Genomic DNA, 17202 nt, shown 5'->3' on the forward strand with positions numbered 1-17202 from the left:
AGAAGGACAGGCACAAATAGCAGTTATCAGAAATCAAGGCTCAATAACAACCGGGAGCAATGGATCAGAAATGGAAACCAGAGAGGAAGGTAACCAATAGAAGTAAGTAGAAGTTTCCGGAGGGCTAGCCTAGTTACAACCAGAAAACAAATCAGCAAAATTTTGACAAGAAGAATATCAGACACTTTTTCACAGGCATCATGTCAGTGCACTGAGCCAGATTTAAAGGCTAAGTCCACCTTTTTCCAGGAAATAGCCTACGCAGTTAAGGGATCCCAGTAGATAAAAAATGCTGTGCAGCTTTGTAAACATTTTCATTCAACTTATTGTCATACCTGTATGCCTTTTGGGTCCTTCCAGAAGTCTGGTTGCAAAACTTAAAGTTAGTAACTCCCATGCTCTGGCTTGTTGCTAGGAGGTACAAACCATTTTTTTTGCACTCCTGCATAGTGTGAGCATCCAAAGGTTTTCACATCCTAGCACAAGTTAGGACATGGGGGTTGCTAATTTGCAGTTTTTAAATCAGGCTTCTGAGGGGACCCAAATGGCCTACAGGTATGACAATATCATTTTTAATCCAGAAAAATACTTTATTAAGAAAAGCATAATGCCCCGTACACACGATCGGACATTGATTGGACATTCCGACAACAAAATCCATGGATTTTTTTCAGACGGATGTTGGCTCAAACTTTTCTTGCATACACACGGTCACACAAAGTTATTTCTGAACGTCAAGAACGCGGTGACGTACAACACGTACGACGAGCCGAGAAAAATTAAGTTCAATAGCCAGTGCGGCTCTTCTGCTTGATTCTGAGCATGCGTGGCACTTTGTACGTCGGAATTGTGTACACAAGATCGGAATTTGCGCGAACGGATTTTGCTGTTGGAAAATTTGAGAACCAAATCTCAAATTTTGTGCGACGGAAATTCCGATGGAAACTGTCCAATGGAGCCTACACACGGTCGGAACTTCCGACAACAAGCTCCCATCGAACATTTCACGTCGGAAAGTCCGATCGTGTGTACGCGGCATTAGATAACAAAGCTAAACAGTTCACTTTGCATTATGTACATATAACAATCAGTGCTTTGTGAGACATTCTTTAAGTACATATCACTTATCCTTGAAGGAATCACAACATAATTGATTACAATTTTTACAAAGCTGTACAGTTTTTCAATAGCTACTGGGACCCCTTGTCTGCATAGGCTATTTTATGGAAAAGGTGAACTTAGCCTTTGAATCTAAATCAGATTTTGTCAGTTGGGTGCTTCATCAAGCCCAGGCCACAATCCTGTATATCTTTCTTTTAGACAGCCTCTTGTTCTTCCTGCAATGCACCTGACAACTTTTGCACTTATCAAATATTAATTAACTTAAATATGTGGGTCATACAGTGCTACGTATGTTCTCGGCCTAATACCATCCTCTATTGCTCCTTTCAACTTTTCATTCACTTTCAGGCTTGTCACCAAGTACTTTACGTACATAATTCTCTATTACTCAACTGGTACATAATACTTCCAATAAGAATGGATATAAAGATAAATCAGAGACTGGGCAGATGATAAAGTGATGCTGAAATGTGATTTTATATTTCTATTTTAAATAAATTATTTTATGTTATTGGCCTTTTGTTGGTTTTCAGCTCCTGTTGAGCACTGAATAATCACCCATGTAAAGCCTGCTGTGACTAGCCCAAAAGTGGAAGCCCGAAAGGAGCAATGGAAAGTGGTATCAGGCAGATGATCTTTGATTCAGCATTTACCATATAATAGCCTTTATTGGCATTTTGGGCAACTGAATTGTTTTTGGATGCAAGTGGCCCTATTAATCCTTCCTTTCAGCCTTCAGCCAATTTATGAATAAAAAAAAGATTGCCCAAATGTATTATTAAAGCGAGTATGCAGTCCTTTTGTGCACTGTACATATTTTTTATTTTATTTTACAGTAAGGGACAAAAAATGCAATTAAAAAAAGAATATATTCTTTTTTTAATTAAGGCAAATAGAAAATATTTCATAAAAATATAAGTGTAAAAGATAGGATTTTAACCCACCATACAGGAGTCCACTACTTACAGAGTTTAGTAGTTCAAGCTTCTCATCCTCTTCCCTCCCCTTCACTCCACAGAGCTGTGTCTGAGGCTTCAGAGACAAAGTATCTGAAAAGAAATAGATTAAGCTGTACTCTTTTTTTAGAAACCCAGAGTTCTCTGGGAATCTTTTGTCATGTATTTATTGCTTAATTTATATATTGTATATACAATATTTATATTGTATATGCCTTGCTATATCATAATTTCTGACTATGACTTTTTTCTTTAAAACACACCCCAGCAGGAAATCAATATACTGGTATAAGCAAGGTTAATATATTTCTAACTGTATTTATTTATACATTTTTATTTATTTAGATAATTATGGTACATCCAAAAGAAAAATGTGTTATCACTACATAATTAAAACATACTACACAAGAAAAACATCACTAACACAGAAATAGCATACACATAGGCAATTCCTCTGCATTAAATTTTGACTATAGTATATCAGAGGGCACAGTCTATTGGTAAATTAGAAGCTTAATTTAATCCTGAAGCATCCGGTCCATAATTATTGCAGGACCTAACGGAATTCCAGTATAACCTGAATTATGCAGCTACTGCTATCTTCATTCTTCAAAGACAGTGAGGTATTGTATAGCTGCATTGTCCTCCGGGGCTTGGCGCACAATAAAACATGGGGGCTGATCAGGACTTGGATTAAAACCTCTATCCCCCTATCTCTCTATTGCAGCTGTGAACTGGGAAGCATTTTCCAATAAGCGATTGTCTTCTGGTCTAATAATCGGAAAGCTCATCCTTTTCTAGTAATCTCTTATCTGTGTTTCCTGAGAAATGCACAACCCATAGTTTTATGTTAGGCAGGAAATAAAATCAGAAAGATTTATTTTAGGAAAATAGAAAAGGAAAACATGATAGAATGTAAAGTCCCTCCTGTTATATTTACAGAAAAAAAACCTTTTTCTTTTATCTGAGTCATTGGATTTAACAGTACTTCAGTCAGTGGGTACCGTTGGTGGCACAGGATAGTAAATTCTCATATTTAAAAAAATAAAGTGGGGACGGAAAGTATTCAGACCCCCTTAAGTTTTTCACTCTTTGTTATATTGCAGCCATTTGCTAAAATCATTGAAGTTCATTTTTTTTCCTCATTAATGTACACACAGCACCCCATATTGACAGAAAAACAAAGAAGTGTTGACATTTTTGCAGATTTATGAAAAAAAGAAAAACTGAAATATCACCTGGTCCTAAGTATTCAGACCCTTTGCCGTGACACTCATATATTTAACTCAGGTGCTGTCCATTTCTTCTGATCATCCTTGTGATGGTTCTACACCTTCATTTAGGTCCAGCTGTGTTTGATTATACTGATTGGACTTGATTAGGAAAGCCACACAAAGGAACTGCCTGAAGAGCTCAGAGACAGAATTGTGGCAAGGCACAGATCTGGCCAAGGTTACAAAAAATTTCTGCTGCACTTAAGGTTCCTAAGAGCACAGTGGCCTCCATATTTCTTAAATGGAAGACGTTTAGTGAGAGAGGTAAAGAAGAACCCAAAGATCACTGTGGCTGAGCTCCAGAGATGCAGTTGGGAGATGGGAGAAAATTGTAGAAAGTCAACCATCACTGCACCCCTCCACCAGTCGGGGCTTTATGGTAGAGTGGCCCGACGGAAGCCTCTCCTCAGTGCAAGACACATGAAAGCCCGCATGGAGTTTGCTAAAAAACACCCGAAGGACTCCAAGATGGTGAGAAATAAGATTCTTTGGTCTGATGAGACCAAGATAAAACTTTTTGGCCTTAATTCTAAGCGGTATGTGTGGAGAAAACCAGGCACTGCTCATCACCTGTCCAATATAGTCCCAACAGTGAAGCATGGTGGTGGCAGCATCATGCTCTGGGGGTGTTTTTCAGCTGCAGGGGCAGGAGGACTGGATGCAATCGAGGGAAAGATGAATGCGGCCAAGTACAGGGATATCCTGGACAAAAACCTTCTCCAGAGTGCTCAAAACCTCAGACTGGGCCGAAGGTTTACCTTCCAACAAGACAATGACCCTAAGCACACAGCTAAAATAACGAAGGAGTGGCTTCACAACAACTCCGTGACTGTTCTTGAATGGCCCAGCCAGAGCCCTGACTTAAACCCAATTGAACATCTCTGGAGAGACCTAAAAATGGCTGTCCACCAACGTTTACTATCCAACCTGACAGAACTGGAGAGGATCTGCAAGTAGGAATGGCAGAGGATCCCCAAATCCAGGTGTGAAAAACTTGTTGCATCTTTCCCAAAAAGACTCATGGCTGTATTAGATCAAAAGGGTGCTTCTACTAAATACTGAGCAAAGGGTCTGAATACTTAGGACCATGTGATATTTCAGTTTTTATATATAAAAATCTATCTATCTATCTATCTATCTATCTATCTATCTATCTATCTATCTATCTATCTATCTATCTATCTATCTATCTATCTATCTATCTATCTATCTATCTATCTATATGTATATGTATATATATATATATATATATATATATATATATATATATATATATATATATATATATATATATGTGTATTACAGGACGTTGGGTGCCTGCAGATCATCCTTGTTTGCCCTCCCCTATCCTTCTCCGACAGCACTGGGGTCACGTTAGCTGAGTGAGAGAAAGAAACATTGGAATGCTAGTCAGTACCAGTGTGCAAAGGTTTATTTGTTTTGGAAGAATAAATCACCTCTGTTGTTGGGTCTCCTACGTGTGTGTAGATGTTGCTGCATTATCTTAAACTATTAGTTTAGTTTTTTACATTTTAGAAGGGGGTACCTTGAGATTGTGCATAATTTTAAAGGGTGTTTTGACTGAAAAAAGGTTGGGAAACACTGCTCTACACTCACTGGAGGCAATAGAGTTGCTGACCATCTTAGCGTTCCTATATCCAGCCTTATCCTAACCTTATTATAAAATATTCAACAGAGCAGTAGAAAAGCTTGATGCACATGAAAAAAAAGGTAAAATCGTCTGTAACGCATGCAATACACCCGAAAAACACCAGAAAAAAGGCTTAAAAATCACTATACACCACAACTCACTACACTCACAATACACTCTGCTCGGGTGTGAATGCAAGTTGAAAATGGTAGTTGCTTTGCTTTTGTGCCGACACATTGGTTTAATGTTTCCTGAGTCACTGACCTTGAACAAGCAAACAGATAACTATTTGTGACACTTTTCTGATACTGATTTACAGCACGCATTTTCCAGTTCTGTGACTCAAAGACTTGATGCCAGGCAAAGCTAGGCAACAAGCATTTCCAGAAGAAGGCCAGCCATGTAAGCCTCCATACTTCTTTCATGACCGGGACACTTTAACAGTCTTTGTTGGGTGGATAAAGATAGAATACTAGAAAGTCCGAAATGCCTACATTTTTGAAAAAAAACATGGCTTCAGGCTCCCCCAGTACTGATTGTGAAACCAAAAGCCTAAACATTTTGTCATATGATTTCTGTTGAAAGGAAGCATTAACCAAATGACTGCTGAGGTCCTCTTTAAACAGAGATCATGTAATCAGATGCCTAGGCTTTTGGTTGAGTGACCAGCACTGGAGAAATCAGGGAAGGTCATCATTTCAGCCCTTCTATTGTTCTTTATCATTCCAAGCAAGAATGTTAACACAGCTTTAAAGTAGAACTATAGGCAAAACTTTTTTTCATTTTGGATAAAGTAAGGCAGGGTTATAACCCCTGTAAGGTTTATTTTTGCCCTCTTCGTCCCAATAGGGAGATTTACCTTCACTTCCTGTCCCAAAACAGGAAGTGAGAGGAAATCCCTGCAAATTATGGGAATCTCTTGGGGCCCCCCCAGGTCACCAGAATTAGTGTAACCATTGGAAGATTTCCCCTCTATTACTTTTCTGGGGACAACTCAAAATTTGGGATTTTATTTAGGGCTGCGGAAATTAACAATGAATTCCTCGATTAATTGTTAATTTTTTGATCAATCAAAATTTTTTTGATCGTAGGCTCCCTGCCCTGGGGCCGCTTTGGGCCAAGCTGTGGCTGCAGCGCAGCGCTCCGCTCCCTCCTCCTCCACTATATGTCATACACAGTCTGTGGGCATCTCCCGCTGTGTGTCTCGCAGCTGAGTGTGAAAACTTTGGCCGCGCTCCTCCTAGATCAGCTCGTGTGATAGACGCAGTGTTCTGTCTATCACACGAGCTGATCTAGGAGGAGGGCGGGACTTTTCTCACAGCGCTGCCAAAGTTTTCACACACAGCGGGAGATGCCCGCAGACTGTGTAATCCAAGCACAGGCACTGACTACAGTGGGGCTGCGATTATGGGCACGATGAGACTGCATTATGGGCACGGTGAGGCTACCATTATAGGCACGGCGAGGCTGCGATTATGGTCACGGTGAGACAGCATTATGGGCACAGTGAGGCTGCGATTATAGGCATGGCGAGGCTGCGATTATGGGCACGGTGAGACAGTATTATGGGCACGGTGAGTCTGTGATTATTGGCACGGTGAGGCTGCGATTATGGGCACGGTGAGACTGCATTATGGGAATGGTGAGGCTGCGATTATGGGCACGGTAAGTCTGAGATTATGGGCACGGTGAGACTGCATTATGGGCATGGTAAGGCTGCAATCATGGGCACGGTGAGGCTGCAATTATGGGCACGGTAAGGCTGAGATTAGGCTGAGTTTATGACGTGTGACGTCCTAGCCATGCCCCGCTATGTCTGGCTTTGGCCGTTGCCATAACAACGGTGCTAAATCAGCTAAAAGTAGTTGGATCTGTATGTGCAATATAAATAATCGAAATTAGTTGATTAATCAATTAAATTAAAAAAAAGATTAATCGAACACGAAAATTTTAATCAGTAACAGCCCTAATTTTATTTTACCTTTACTTTCAATGATAATAGTAAACAGGACAACTAAAGGTGAATCTCCCTAATGGGGATACAGACAGCAATAAAAACTGACAGGGATTCTAATCACTGTCCACTCTATCCAAAACTAAAATAAAAGGTTTTGCGTTTAGTTATACTGTACTTTAAATTAACAATTGCATATAGAAAAATTGACGTCCTTTTTTTCCCACAAATAGAGCTTTCTTTTGGTGGTATTTGATCGCCTCTGCGGTTTTTATTTTTTGCGCTATAAACAAAAAAAGAGCGACAATTTTGAAAAAAACACAATTTTTTCTCAGTTTAGGCCGATATGTATTCTTCTACATATTTTTGGTAAAAAAAAATCGCAAAAAGCGTATATTGATTGGTTTGCGCAAAAGTTGTAGCGTCTACAAAATAGGGGATAGATTGATTGCATTTTTATTTTTTTATTTTTTTTTTACTAGTAATGGCCACGATCTGCAATTTTTATCGTGACTGCGACATTATGGCGGACACATTTTGACACATTTTTGGAACCATTGGCATTAATACAGCGATCAGTGTGATTAAAAATGCATTGATTACTGTAAAAATTTAACTGGCAGTGAAGGGGTTAACACTTGGGGGCGGTGAAGGGGTTAACTGTGTTCCCTGCTGCGTGATTCTAACTGAAGGGGGAGGGACTAACTACAGGAAGTGACAGATTGTGGTTCCTAGCCAATAGGAACACACGATCTGTCACTCCTGTCAGAACAGAACAGGGACGAGTGTGTGTTTACACACACTCGTCCCTGTTCTGTGTCTCCTGGTCACGATCGCTCGTAGCTGGCGGTCATTGAGACCATCGGCTGCAATCATCGGCACCCCCGCTATGCAGCGCGCGCGCGGGCGCCTGCTATCCGGACCCCACGAACCAACGTACAGCTACATGGTTTCGCGCAGGGGAGCCAACCTGCCGCAGTATAATTGCGGCGGCTGGTCCTGAAGCGGTTAACCACTTTATTACACTTAAAGTAATTGCAAAGTCTCGTTTGTTATTTTTTTTCAAACATGTTACACTTACCTCCTCTGTGCAGTTGGTTTTGTACAGAGCAGCCCGGATCCTCCTCTTATCAGGTCCCTCTTTGCTGCTCCTGGCCCCTCCCTCCTATAGAGTGCCCCCACAGCCAGCAGCTTCCTATGGGGGCACTGGAGCCGAGTTACAGTTCCATGGGGGTTGATTTACTAAAGGGAAAAAGACTGTGCACTTCCCAAAGTGCAGCTGCACTCTGCAAGAACAGTTGCTCCAGAGCTTAGTAAATGAGTAGAAGCTCTGCTGACGTCCACCATCCAATCATGTTCAAATGTTCAAAATTCTGTTTTTTTTATTTTCCTTGCATGTGATTGGGTACTCTTTGCAAGGTGAAGCCCAGGGCTTTTTTTCTCAGAAAATAGGTGCAGGAACTCAACCACGACCCCCCCAAAACCAACCTTCCCCCCACACACACCCTCCAAACTGCATCAAATAGTGGGTGTGGTCAAATTTCACTAACAGTGCAAGCGTCTTAAAGGGGCATTAAATACCAGGAGGGCAGAGTTCGGGGGGAGGGGAATGTTAAACACAGAGTGCAGAGTTCCAGGATGTGCTACATATACAGAGTGCAGAGTTCAAGGGTGCACTACACACAGTGCAAAGTCCAGAGTGCACAACACACAGAGTGCAGAGTTCCAGGGTGTACTATGTTCAGAGTTTGCAGTTGCGCTATCTACATAGTGCAGAGTTCAGAAGTGCGCTGCATACAGTGTGCAGAGTTCAGGGGTGCACTACACACAGTGCAAAGTTAAGGGGTGCACTACACACAGAGTGCAGAGTTTAGCCTTCTTCTGCAGCTGCTTACCTCTGCATCCCCCATCCACATCTCACTTTCCCCCCTCTTCAGATCTGACCTCTGCAGGCAACCCCCTTCCACTGCCCCCAGCTTCTCCCTCCCTCCTTAAAAGCTCCTCCATTTTCCACATAACTTACTTGTGTTGCTGTATTAAACTGAAACACCCTGTTGGCTCTAGTACCTCCCCACACCTTGTAGGGGGCTCCTCTCTCACTTGTAGGGAGATGATCCAGTGGGAGAGTTGGGATCTGCTCTGCACCTGCATCTTCCTTGTCCACTCAGGAGATCAGATCTGTGGGAGAAATTGAGAGACAAGCTGTCCCTCGTAAACACAGAAGCCGGACTTCAATGTTTACAAGTAATAGTGGCGAGCAGGGAGCAGAGGGTGAGCCAGAGGTGGTGGAACTGAGTTCCACCAAGTTCCAGCTGAAAAAAAGCCCTGGTGAAGCCTTATCTCATTTACTAAGCTCTAGAGCAACTGCACTTGCAAAAGGCAACTGCACTTTGCAAAGTGCACAGTCTTTTTGCCTTTAGTAAATCAACCCCCCAGTGTTCCTGTGCGATTCGTGGCCGTTTCCAATCTGAACTGAGCCTTATACATAATAGCGTATTAAAGTGTTGAGTAATAAAACTTATGAACTTTGAAAATTGAATATTCACTTTGCTGGTGAACATCCTTCACTTTTCAAAAAAATCAACCCCACTGTCTTCTTAGCTCTATCACGGTCTCCAGTGCCTAGAGATTCCTAATTCAGATTAACATCAGAGGACATTACAAAGCCAAATGTTGGTGTCACACTCCAGTGATTTATTCTCCATAATGTAGAATAGGCAGATGTTTCTAATAAAACTACACTAATTCTGTTTAACTACCTTGGGAGGTTTGGATAATTAAAAAAAAAAGCTACACTGCACTGGAGGCTGCCCTGTGGAGATAAAGGAAAGGTGCAGTACGAAAAATATTTTAAAAAATGATTTAAAGAAAATAATAAACAACAAAATTGTAAAAAATAGAGAAAATAATAAAAACAAAAAACTACTGACACATTGCTCTACTGACACTGTCCACTACCCCACCCCAAATCATTGTGAAAAACAAAAAATAAAAAAGTAAATTGTAAAATCATTTTAAAATACAATTGTAAAAAAAAAATAATAAAAATAAAAAACTACGTACAATGTCCACTGCCCTACTGACACCACCCTCCACACCCTCCGCTGTAAGTCATCTCAGACTCTATTAAACCACACCCCATTTAAGCCACGCCCAATATGTAGCACAGTTTAAGCCACGCCCACCTCCCTGAAATGAGTTTCTGCAGGTTGGGATGTCTGTTAAGTGTATGAGGGAACCATGGGCAGAAGCCCTGAAAGTACTTTGTGGCATCAGCATGTAGGCCGGGTCCACCTTGTGGCCCTTTTAATTGTACTGTTCTTTTAAAATCCTTCCAGGTAAGAGGGTGATTTAATTTCCTACCTGGCAGGGTCTCCTAAAAAAACTTGGGTGGAGCTAAGCTGAGGGTTAGTTGCTTGCTGGCTATGGGAAGAAGATGAACCATGGGAGAGAGCACTAGGGACTGAGCCTTGTTCTTTCTTGTCCCTGAAGGGGACTCCCCTGAAGCTGGACACAAGAGGTACATTACCACACTCAAAGGGGTTGATTTACTAAAGGCAAATAAACTGTGCACTTTTGAAAGTGCAGTTGCACTCTGCAAATGCAGTTGTCCCAGAGCTTAGTAAACGAGATAAAGCTTCACTTTACAAAAGAACAACCAATCACATACAAAGAAAATAAAAAAACAGCATTTTTGCTTGTACATGATTGGACGATGGAAACCAGCAGAGCTCTTCCTCATTTACTGAGCTTTGGAGCAACTGCACTTGCAGAGTGCAACTGCACTTTCAGAAGTGCACAGTCTTTAGTAAATCAACCCCAAAAAATCTTCTTATACTTGAGTGAAGGATGTAGAGTATGGAGGGCTGAGAAGATGTTAACTACTTTATAGGAACTGTGACTGTTATAATAAAATTATGTTGGACCAAGCTTCTGGGCTGCTTCACGTGTCTGAAGTAGACTCCAGTAATCTTGCTGCTGAGTTCTGGAAGCACCACTCAATTCTGGTGTATCCAACAGTGTCGCAAACCTGGTCTAGCTAGGGGCCAGTGGTGGATAGGCAGAGAGAGAAGCTATGCTGGAACCACAAGAAACCTTCAGGCCTGAAGTATCTGGTATACCCGACACGAAGACATGCTTATGTGAAGAGTGACCAGGAGCGTGGTGAGTGGTACAGTTCGGCCCCATGTCCCTGGTACACCACATGTGCAGATGGCATGCAGACGTGTAAATCTGCGAGGGCTCTGGTTGCTACTCATGGCCATTGAGTGAACCTAGGTGAGCCCTGCGAGCTGTGCGGGCACCATAAAGTAGTGGGTGCTTTTTGTGCGAACGGGTGGCCCCGCCCACAAGCAGGTCTCTACTATGGAGGTTTATGGTCACTTTGCTTTTCTGTGACCAAGATCCAGTTTTTCTTTAAGCAAATAATGAGCTCATTACTGTGCTCAGACGCCTTGTTATTTGGGAATATAGCTGTACATAGGAAGCACAATTGATAGGGTTAACTGTAAATGTTGCCGGTAGCCAGAGGGCAAGTTTAGTGGAGGAAATCTGTGAGACAGGGCCCAGCTGACACCGTCATTAATAACAGTGACAGCAGCTCTGTCACTGAGCTAGGAGTCACTGCTACAGTAATGAAGTACTGCAGGCCACAGGCTTTTAGTGAACTCAAGCATCTAATTCCTTACACAGTTGTAATGATCGAAGACTAAAAAGTACTTTTAAGCCAAGAAAAAGAATAAAACCTTTTCAGCAACTGAGAAAAGGTCAAGCATGCATAGGATTTAGTTTGTTTTTAGCAGTTGCCAGCTGATACCATTTTATTCTCATAAACTATTGATTTATTTGACCTTTGGTAGTGTTTTATGCAAAATGTCTGTTTTTTAATAATTTGACTTGGTGAGTAAAGCCCACTAACACTGTGCTGACAAGAAACACTGAGTAGTATCTGGAAGAGTAAACACCCTAACCTCTCCTGTCACCCATTACATTACATGGCTGGTAAAGCAGTATTAGGGAAACGTGAGTGGGAAACTGGCTTTGTATTGCTAAGTTCATTATTGTTCGTTATTGCAGCTTACCTATTCTTAGATGTGATGTCTGCATTCATTTTCTTTTTTAGGCTTGCTTCTTTCTTCTCTTTTCATTTGGTCATCCAGTTAGTAAGTGTTGCTTTTTAAAAGAACAAGCTCGCTTCGGGATGTATTCGTTTTTAGGGCTGAGACAAATCAATTACCAATGACAGGGCTGCCTACAATGATCAGCTTTTATGTAAAACCTTTATCCAAAAAGGAAACAAAAACTGTTTGCTGTAACTGATTATAACGTGTTAGCTGGAGTTTGCTTTCAATTTGTTAGTGTATTTAAGTCTGCTGTGTCCCCTGTGCCCCTTCATCCAGAGTGGGATCACTCTAATACAGGAGGTGTTTTACTGGCCAGATCACCAGGTGAAAACAGAGGAAAAAAGTCCTAAGAAGACCAACACATCTAATGATTGGTAAGGTGCAATATATTACATTTTTGGTTTTGGGTTTAATATGGCTTTAATGCCCCGCCAAGAACAAATTCCACATTCGGTTTGCAATTCAGAAAATATTGGTGTATTAAAGAGGAACTGCAGTCTGCTCACATAATTTGTAATAAAAACATCTTTGCCATTCTGAAGCTTCTCTCCAACCACTTTGCATATTATTTCATATATACTGTGATTCTGTACTTGCTAAATATGCTGCAGAAATCTCCCTCCACTGAGTCTGGCTGCAGCCATTTTAACTGTGGGCAGCTGAAGCTGTTGCCTGTTCACTTCCTGGATTTACACAGACACACAGAGGCACACTTTCAGCTCTGCAGCTCTCATTGGCCCTCTTATGACTCATCCCCCCTCCCTTCCTGACAAAAATCTCACGGGAGTTAGAGAGAGCTGTGCATGATGTCATAAGCCTAGGCAAATCAAGTGGGCTGTATAAGGTATTTACTGGCAGAAAAAAAATGTTTTACTATCCACAGTTAAAACAACAAGGGCAGATGATTTAATAGACGGAAAGTTGAAAAAAAAGACTTAAAGTCCGCTTTAATAACTTTCCATCCAAATTTGCTCTATTGTGTAAATGCATGTGTATATGACGGAAGTAGGAACATTAGACTATTTGCTGTTTTTATGTGATTGATTCAGCGTTTCATAGAGCTGCAAAATATGTAAGTAAATGCGTGTCATAAAAAATGTACTCAAAGCAGATATTTTTCATTAAATACAATAAATCAGACCTATACTGAAATGTTCACTAAAATATAAATATTCCTTTAAAAGCAATGCATATAAATACACTGTATTAAAAAAAATGTGCTGCTCTGTGTGTTTTTATAAAGTTACGTTATTTATTAAAAAAAGCGTATACCAAGCATAGCTCCTACAAAGGACACAGCAGAAGCTAGAAGCCAAGCACTAGGCTGACTTCACACACTTGCTAATGCAGAGGCACCCAGCTGCCATCCAGGGACTTTCTATCTATCGGTGACAACGCTGCTCCTCTATAGGCATAGGCTCTGTCTGGGTTGTCACCCTAGAATAGGAATTCCCTTACAGGCTGGAGGAATGGGTCAAAACTAAATAAACAAAAGTCTGCAGAAAGAAAACAACTCCAACCAAGCAAGCAAGTGAGGGTAAAGCCTTGTACAGGCAGCACAGTGGTGTAGAGGATAGCACTTTTGCCTAGCAGTAAGAGGGTCACTGGTTCAAATCCCAACCATGACACTACCTGCCTGGAGTTTGCATGTTCTCCCTGTGCCTGCGTGGGTTTCCTCCCACACTCCAAAGACATGCTGGTAGGTTAATCGGATCCTGTCTAAATTGTCCCTAGTATGTATGAATGTGAGTTAGGGACCTCAGATTGTAAGCTCCTTGAGGGTAGGGACTGATGTGAACGTATATGTAAAGTGCTGCGTAAATTGATGGCGCTATATAAGTACCTAAAAAATAAATAAACTGGTAGGTTTTTTTCTGTTCAACGCAGCAGGGCTAAATGAAAAAAAAAAAAAACCTGCCCCCCCCCTGCCAGACCACTCGAGTGACCAGCTTCTGTCGGACCGACTGCTGTACACGTCGGCCAGATGTCTGCCGGTTTCTATTGAACCAACCGATGCCTTGTGATATTCAGCCCGTGTGTACTAGGCTTAGGGGCGTTAGTTTACATATAATTTAAAGCTATAGCCTATGTTAACAGACTTTGTTGGATGCATAAATAAAGAATGATATTCCTTTATTGAAGAAAATGTTGCTCTAAGATGCCTACAGTGCTGGTCACTAGACCAAAAGCCTAGGCATTTGTCGAAGTAATTTTTCCCCTTCAGCAGAGATCATTTTACCAAAGCCCGAGGCATTTTGTCATGTGGCCAACACTGGGGGGACTCCATTTTCTTTTTATCTATCCATCTGGGCAAGATTGGTAACATATCTTTGAAATAACATTTGAGTCGAGGCCCACCTTGCTATTTTGTAATGGTAGGTATTTTTTCATCAGTGGGTTGAAGACTTGCAAAGTACTGTTTTTTTCAAACAAGGGCAAGCAAGCAGTAATATCAAAGTAATTGTAACAACAATGGCTAATAAAATGTTCTTGCTTTTTCACCTGAAATACATTTATTTATGAGATTTTATGAGCACCTTCACCTCATCTTGCTCGAACATTGACCGTTGTTATGAGCAAAATAATCCTTTGAGCGTTCTTAAACTTTTTGTAAATGTAGCCCAAAATCTTTTTGCAGTATTGGTCCCAGGTCATAGCCAACATTGCTATGGGAGTGATTGAGGTGAAAATATGTATGCATAAATAGAACTTTATATATATATATATATATATATATATATATATATATATATATACAGTATATGCATTGTTACATATTAAGCATTGGCTTATGCCATTAGACTGTAGACCTCTAATCAATATGTGAGCTGTAATATAGAAGGACATTATCTACAGGAATATTACTCTTCTGTTGGACACAAATTGTCACAAGGCAAAAACAAGGACAGAACATTAAAGTGAATGACATCTAGATGCCATCTCTCCAACATGAGATTGGTTTTGAGAGATATGAACACTACAATTTATGACTCAAGCTTTTATGTATTGTGTGTTTGGCTGCAGTAATCAGTAAACCGTTAGATCTTAGTTAATCCTCGCTATGCAGGTCAAAGCTCTGAATAATGGAAGGCTGCCTAATAGATATTGCCTTATAATCTGTCTACACCATGGTCCCTCCTGAGATAATACCATGGAGGTCATCATCATCCTTCTTCTTCTGTGCCCTCACATGGTTTATCTGAAATTGGTAAAACCAAAGATTCATGTCTTCTTTTTCTGTGTTCTCTAGTTGGAAATGACTGAGGGCCTTGATATCCATTTTCTTGCGGATCTAAGGGTTCTTTGGACAGAAGTATATAAATAGAAGGACAGTTTTTGTAAACTGTTAAACTGGGTGTCGGAGTCTTGATTTCGGGTCCCTTTGGCTCCCATACCTCCTGCAGGCTTTTGTACTGCACTTTTGTGATCTGGTAAAGTCCACCTAACTGTCTTTTCAATATTTCTACACAGGTAATGGCTTTAGTAACAGCCCGACCATAGGCACTAAACACAATCTGCTTTGTGTCCTCTGACTTCATATATGGCAAGGCATATCCCACCAAATTGCGTATTTTACTGCCTTCTTTTACTCTCATGAGTGACACCTGTGGATGAAGATCCTTGAACGGCAAAGGTTTTCCATCATCTTCATCCAGAACTCGTACCCGGTGGAGATTCTCCATTGTGGATAAGGAAGCAGGGTGTATTTTTAAGTCTCAGCCTTAGGACAAAATGAAATGAGTCAGAGCTGAAATAAACTGTTTTAAAACAAAGAGGTCACCTTTTGGCTAAATAGCCAGCTCAGCTAGAAGATAAATGACAGCTGCTAAACAGCTCAGTGGGAATATGAACTCTACAACATATCCGTAATCACTTGCATTGCATTATAATAATAATAATCAAACAAGAGTACTTGTGGCACATTGGGTACGATATTGTAAATTTTAAGTAGGTGGTAGAATAGGATATAAATAACTGCATGAAAAATCTAGAAAAGAATGAAGCGTTAGTATTACTGTGATGAATTTGATACATGAACATTACAGACATTGAACTTTATTCTTGCAATGCTAAACAGATTTTTAATACATAATGTGAATCCATTAATAATGTATTAACTAACTCTACCTGAAAACATTGTATGCATGGAGCATTTACTAAAATAAGAAATTTCGCAATAAACAAGCTGCCTTAGAGCTGCAGAGCATCAAACCAATGATAAGCAGATTGTATGAATACTTACTTATTTTTTTTGAGTCTTAATGACCCAGAGACAAGCACTCTTCACAATACATCCTCCATTGAATTGAGACTACATTGATGAAGAATCACTTTTTGGAAAAGTTGCCCCAGGGATATTCAAGGATTCAGAGTGATGATGTCTTCTATTTTTTAACTTGTCCTTCTCCATAAAGACTCCCGAATGCCTCTTTTTATCAAGCCCTATCTGTAAAGAAGAGTTTTATTTCTACAAAGCTGAAGCGGAATTGCGGCCATCCTGGTGTGTGCTAGGCTTATCAGCGAGTGAGAGCTCCTGTCAGTTCTGTGCCTGCGTTGGCTGCTCTGAGCCACACTGCTGTGTCAGATGCACTTAGTGAGAAGCCCTCCTCCTCCCTCTTTCACCCATACTCTTCTCTCAACACTGGCTGCAAAGGAAAGAAGCACCAGGGCTGTTACTTCAATTCAACCACTTTGCTAGTGGAATGGAAAAGCCGAGAGATTATTATCTGTAATTATACCCATAGCCTATAGACAGGCTTAGCTGAGCTTTATAATCATCTTGTCTAAGTTGCATTTTCTCTCTTACCTCCTTTTCAGCATCCCCGTCTGCCTATTTTACATTCCCGAACCTGCTTGTTCCTAAATCCACTGTTTCATTTCACAGCTAACTGACTGTTCTCTATAGCCTTTTTATACATGTACATAGGATGTGCATTGCCTTTATTCACTGTGAGGCATTGTCTGGCAGGTTTGTGGACAGTGTATATGTGTCACCTAAGTTTCTGACCTACACGTGGTGGTGGGACCCAAGGACATGTGTCTACCATGCAAGAAACAAACTTTGCTGTTTTCTCAGTTCATATTAAGTTTTGGTCTGGGTCATGGAGCCTCAAGACACTTT

The 17202-nt window shown here is 40.8% G+C and overlaps 1 protein-coding gene across 1 annotated transcript; it reads right to left on the minus strand.

The window, feature by feature from the left end:
* Positions 1-11815: 11815 nt before the first annotated feature.
* Positions 11816-16847, minus strand: RPP25 (ribonuclease P/MRP subunit p25). Its single transcript, XM_073619021.1, has 2 exons — positions 16324-16847; positions 11816-15801 (listed from the first exon to the last, which is right to left on the minus strand). Exon 2 carries the CDS (start codon positions 15761-15763, stop codon positions 15245-15247), a length of 519 nt encoding a protein of 172 aa, XP_073475122.1. The 5' UTR covers positions 15764-15801; positions 16324-16847; the 3' UTR covers positions 11816-15244.
* Between the last annotated feature and the right edge of the window lie 355 nt (positions 16848-17202).

The sequence above is a fragment of the Aquarana catesbeiana genome, linkage group LG03 (genome assembly GCF_042186555.1).
Source record: "Aquarana catesbeiana isolate 2022-GZ linkage group LG03, ASM4218655v1, whole genome shotgun sequence".
NCBI lineage: Eukaryota > Metazoa > Chordata > Amphibia > Anura > Ranidae > Aquarana > Aquarana catesbeiana.